Below are 5,267 nucleotides of genomic sequence, written 5' to 3'. Positions count from 1 at the left end.
CTTGGGAGTGAGGTTGGGGGGACCGTGGGGGTGAGCGTGGGGGGAGCGTCGCGGTGAGGCTGGGGGAGGCCCGTGCTTTCCCGCTGAGCCCCCTCCCGCCCCAGCCGGAAAACATCATGCTGCTGGACAAGAACGTGCCCAACCCACGCATCAAGCTCATCGACTTTGGCATCGCGCACAAGATCGAGGCGGGGAATGAGTTCAAGAACATCTTCGGCACCCCGGAGTTTGTGGGTGAGGCCCTGCCCAGTGGGGCAGCCCAGCCTGGGGAGGGTGGTCTGGGGCTGCCTGCTGGGCATGGGGTGGGTTATGCCCAGCGCCGGCTGCTGCTTCCACAGCCCTGAGGCTGCCCCTCTTGGGCCCGGCATTGCAGGAGGTCAGGGCCTCCGTTTGGTGCAGCCCAGGTGTCCTACTGTCAGGCCCTGAGGGCCAGCTCTGCCGCATTCATGCCCCAGGGGCTGTGATGTGTGAGAGCCTTGACCCCGTGCCTGTGTCCTGAGCCTCTTCCTTGGCTAGTGTGTACCCGGCGCCTCATCCACATCTCCCTTTTCTGCAGCCCCAGAGATTGTGAACTATGAGCCGCTGGGCCTGGAGGCGGACATGTGGTGAGTGTGCCACCCCCTCCCCCGGGCCTCCCTGCTGTCCTGGAGTGCAGGCCAGTGCTGCAGCTGGGCATGAAGTGGGGTCTTGCTGCTCTTCGAGTATGGGGAGACCATTGCCCTAGAACAGGCTCTGGACGCCCTGGTCCTAGGAGGGTGAGCGGGGCCCTGCACTGGGAGGGTGGGTGGCCCCACACTGCGCTGACCATTTCCTCTTGTCTGTCCCCAGGAGCATCGGCGTCATCACCTACATCCTGTGAGTACCTGGCGGGGGCCCCTCAGCTGTGCAGCACAGCTGGCACGGGTCCTGGGCTCCATGTGTTTCATGCGGACGCCGGGGTTCCCCAGCCTGGCTATGACCTATCACAGGTGCTCAGGGGATACCGGGTGAACAGATGAGTGATTCTCTGTGGCTGCTGTTCCAGAGGCTTCTGAAGAGTTCTGAAGGCAGGACACTCACAGAGCCCTGAGCAGACCCCGGGTTCGGGGGTGTGTATGCTCCTGTCCCTGCAGCTGCTAGGGAGCCCAGCCTTCTCAAAGTGCAAGGAAGGGACCTGGCCCCAGGCTGGGTTTTGACTCCTCCCTGGGCCACACACCGGCCTGCCGTTGTTTAGTATTTTTATTTGTTGAGACGGGGTCTTACCCTGTTGCCCAGGCTGGAGTGCTGTCCTAGCTCACTGCAGCCTGCACCTCCCAGGCTTAAGCAATCCTCCCACCTCAGCCTCCTGAGTACCTGGGACTACATGTGCACACTACCATGCTCGGCTTTTATTTATTTATTTATTTATTTTAACGAGTTGCGCTCTTATTGCCCAGGCTGGAGGGCAATGGTGCGATCTCGGCTGTGGACTGCAACCCCCGCCTCCCGGGTTCAAGTGATTCTCCTGCCTCAGTCTCCCGAGTAGCTGGGGTTACAGGCGCCCACCACCACACCCAGCTAATTTTTGTATTTTTAGTAGAGACAGGGTTTCACCATGTTGGTCAAGGCTGGTTTTGAACTCCTGACCTCAGGTGATCTGCCCGCCTCAGCCTCCCAAAGTGCTGGGATCACAGGTGTGAGCCACCGTGCCTGGCTGGCTAATTTTTTTTCTTTTTTTTTGGAGACGAAGTTTTGCTCTTGTTGCCCAGCATCAGGCTGGGAGGCAGACACTGTCGGGGCCTCTTGCTGCCGGGCTGTTGACCTTGATGCTTTGGCTAAGGTGATGTCGGCTTGGGCTCCCCCCTGCAGTTACTCTCCTCCCCTCGGCGTTACTGAGGACTGGGGTCTTTCGGGTCCTGCATCTGCACAGATACTTCGAGTCTCCAAGGAGACCCTGCCCGTTCATTGCTGCTGCTGTCAGTGGCGGGGTGTGGGGGTGGATTTTGAATGCCTCTTGGGTGGTGGCTGGGATCGTTGCAAGAAGATTCTAGGGGCTCAGGAGTGTGAGTGGCCTAGGCGCCTGCCGTCAGCCTGTCTTCTGTGCTCTGCCTGTCGTGGGCAGGACGGAGTTGGGGGCAGCCGGGGAGGCGGCACGGTCGTGGTGGGAGCCCAGGATCCCACTGAACCCTGTGCCCGTCTCACAGCCTGAGCGGTGCATCCCCGTTCCTGGGCGAGACCAAGCAGGAGACGCTCACCAACATCTCAGCCGTGAACTATGACTTCGACGAAGAGTACTTCAGCAACACCAGTGAGCTGGCCAAGGACTTCATTCGCCGGCTGCTCGTCAAAGATCCAAAGTACGAGGGGCCGGCAGGGGGGCGCGGGGTGGGACATGGGACACGGGCCCACTCCACCCATGGAGGCTCCAGAGGACTCTCCTCCCAGCGCCACCTCCCTGTGGCTGGGGATCGGACACTCTTCCCTCTTGGGCTGTAGAGAGTAAACTGATGGCCCAAGTTGGCCACTGCTATGGTTTTTTCTTGAGACAGAGTCTCGCTCTGTCACCCAGGCTGGAGTGCAGTGGTGTGATCTTGGCTCACTGCAGCCTCTGCCTCCTGGGTTCAGGATATTCTCCCATGTCAGCCTCCTGAGTAGCTGGAATTATAGGCGCCCGCCACCACACCTGGCTAATTTTTGTATTTTTAGTAGAGACAAAGCTTCACCGTGTTGCCCAGGCTGGTCTTGAGCTCCTGACCTCCAGTGATTTGCCTGCCTTGGCCTCCCAAAGTGCTGGAATTGCAGGCGTGACACACTGTGTCTGGCTGCTTGCCGTGTTTTTAACAAACTTTTAGTTGCCAGTGTGTAAAATAAGGTTCCATGTAAAATTCCAGGTGACTTGTTTTCCTGTAAACAGAATCCTGGCAGTGCTGAGCCCTCACAGGGCCTTCCCGGGCCTCCCCAGACCCCCAGACCTCCCTGGGCCTCCCCGGCCACCCAGCCTCTCTCTCGGGCACCTGGGTTTGCTACTCCAGCCTGAAGTCTCAGCTGTCTCCACCATCCCCCAGAAAACCCTGCGCTGCCTGAAGTCCCCTTGTTCAGCTCCTATGGTTGGCTGAGCAGAGGCTGGGGGTGACTTTAGGGCTTTTGGGGGTCCTGGGAGTCAGTCATCCGCGGGAGGACGGGACAGATGGTGCAGGTGTAACTAACCAGGGCAGGGGTCTTCCAGGCGGAGAATGACCATCGCCCAGAGTCTGGAACATTCCTGGATTAAGGTAAGTCGGGGGGCGGGGGAGTTCCCTGGGCTTCCCGCCTTGGCCTTCTCACTCGGGTCCGGATGGCCTTCAGCATTTAAGGCTTGTGGATGTGACAAACCCCAGTGGCTGGGACGGGTCCCCAGAGGAGCAGGCCTGGGTGGTGGGGTCGGGTCCTGGGCGTGGGCCATGTGGCACCTGACAGACCTGGTGGCGCCCTGGGCCGGTGTGTGTCCAGCAGGGCTGAGACTCCCAGGGCCAGGGCCGCAACGTTTTTCTCGAGTGAGCACTTTCGGCTTTGCATCGGGCCGGGCAGTCTCTGTCACGAGGCGTTGACTCGGCTGCCGGATGAGCCCCGGAACCTCAGTTCACACTGGCAGGTGGGGGCCGGCAGGGCTGGGTGGCATCGCAGGGACCCTGCTCAGGCCTCCCTCCCTCCTAGGCGATCCGGCGGCGGAACGTGCGTGGCGAGGACAGCGGCCGCAAGCCCGAGCGGCGGCGCCTGAAGACCACACGTCTGAAGGAGTACACCATCAAGTCGCACTCCAGCATGCCGCCCAACAACAGCTACGCCAACTTTGAGCGCTTCTCCAAGGTGCTGGAGGAGGTGGCGGCGGCCGAGGAGGGCCTGCGCGAGCTGGAGCGCAGCCGGCGGCTCTGCCACGAGGACGTGGAGGCGCTGGCCGCCATCTACGAGGAGAAGGAGGCCTGGTACCGCGAGGAGAGCGACAGCCTGGGCCAGGACCTGCGGCGGCTGCGGCAGGAGCTGCTCAAGACCGAGGCACTCAAGCGGCAGGCGCAGGAGGAGGCCAAGGGCGCGCTGCTGGGAACCAGCGGCCTCAAGCGCCGCTTCAGCCGCCTGGAGAACCGCTACGAGGCGCTGGCCAAGCAGGTGGCCTCAGAGATGCGCTTCGTGCAGGACCTGGTGCGCGCCCTGGAGCAGGAGAAGCTGCAGGGCATGGAGTGCGGGCTGCGCTAGGCGCACTGGGGTGGGCCAGGCCCCAGGACAGCTGGAGCTCAGCCTTCGGTGGGGGCGCTTCCTGTGGACGCTGCTCCTCCTGTCCCGTTCCGGCCCTTGTGTACCGCCCCCAGGCTGGAGGCGGAGTGGGAGGAGCCGGAGGGCAAGGGTGGGTGTGGGACGGGGCTGCTTCTCTGCACAGCCTCCAAGCCGGCCTTCACCTTCGCTCCTGCATCATCGGTGACGCCGGGACCCTCCAGGCAGCGTGGCCTCTGGCGCTGTGAGGGTTGGGACCCAGGATGGGACTGGCTACCGAGGCAGCCCTGGCCCAGGCCCAGGCCCAGGCCTGGGGGAGGGTTTGCGGGCAGTTCAGCGGAGTGCTGCCCGTTGCTACCACTGGCCCAGGAGGAGGTCGTGGGACGGGGAGGGTGGGGTGGACGGCGGACAGGCAGTCCCCACGCTTCTGGGTGGCGCCGGGCTTGGTGGAGTCTTCTACCATGTGTCCTCCTTGCCGAGGCCCGTTCCCTGGATGTGGGGTTCCCTGCTGCGGACTCCTCCGCGAGCCCCATCGTGGGGCGTGTGCAGGTCTAGACAAGAGCGGCCCTCTGCAGCCAAGAGAAATAAAACACCGGCTTCCAGATACGCAGGGTGTTGTGGGCTTCAGACCTTGGCAGGGGATAACCAGCCCTTAGCCCCCGGGGATGTGCCCTCCGAGCCTTTCATGTTTCTGTGTTCTCTGCCTGCTGCTGTGCTCCTCGGGAAGAAGGGGACAAAGTTGGGTGGCCTCGCAGACCCTCACGGTGTCCTGGGAGCTGCCACATCTCGGTCTCTGGCGCCCCTGGGTGTTTCGATTGCAATGAGATGGAAGCTCCGGGCAGCCGAGGTGGGTCAGTCATTTCTTGTCCTTTTGCGTCTTACTGGATGCTGCTGCGTCCCACGTGGGAGCCCCTGCCCCGCCTGGAGCCACAGGCCGGTGGCCTTGGAAGAGCAGCGCTCAGCACAGCCGCTGGGTCTCCCACGTGGTTTCAGAGAGGGCCCGACCCTGCTCATCCTTCCTGGAGGAGGCTTTTTTTTTTTTTTTTTTTGAGATGGAGTCCTGC

General features: G+C 62.3%; 1 protein-coding gene across 2 annotated transcripts in view; it reads left to right on the top strand.

The window, feature by feature from the left end:
• Window positions 1-4,809, top strand: part of DAPK3 (death-associated protein kinase 3) — a 20,107-nt gene extending 15,298 nt beyond the window's left edge. For both annotated transcript variants that reach the window (XM_011943452.1, XM_011943453.1), the window contains 6 exons: window positions 105-234; window positions 557-605; window positions 829-855; window positions 2,163-2,315; window positions 3,185-3,230; window positions 3,652-4,809. In XM_011943452.1, the coding sequence (XP_011798842.1) occupies window positions 105-234; window positions 557-605; window positions 829-855; window positions 2,163-2,315; window positions 3,185-3,230; window positions 3,652-4,188 (942 nt within the window). In that variant the 3' untranslated portion in view covers window positions 4,189-4,809. The remainder of the gene's footprint in view (window positions 1-104; window positions 235-556; window positions 606-828; window positions 856-2,162; window positions 2,316-3,184; window positions 3,231-3,651) is intronic.
• Window positions 4,810-5,267: the final 458 nt, after the last annotated feature.

Source organism: Colobus angolensis, unplaced genomic scaffold (genome assembly GCF_000951035.1).
Source record: "Colobus angolensis palliatus isolate OR3802 unplaced genomic scaffold, Cang.pa_1.0 Scaffold22, whole genome shotgun sequence".
In the NCBI taxonomy this organism is placed as follows: Eukaryota; Metazoa; Chordata; class Mammalia; order Primates; family Cercopithecidae; genus Colobus; species Colobus angolensis.
The sequence above is the reverse complement of the archived record's forward strand: the minus strand, read 5'-3'. Positions and strand labels throughout refer to the sequence as shown.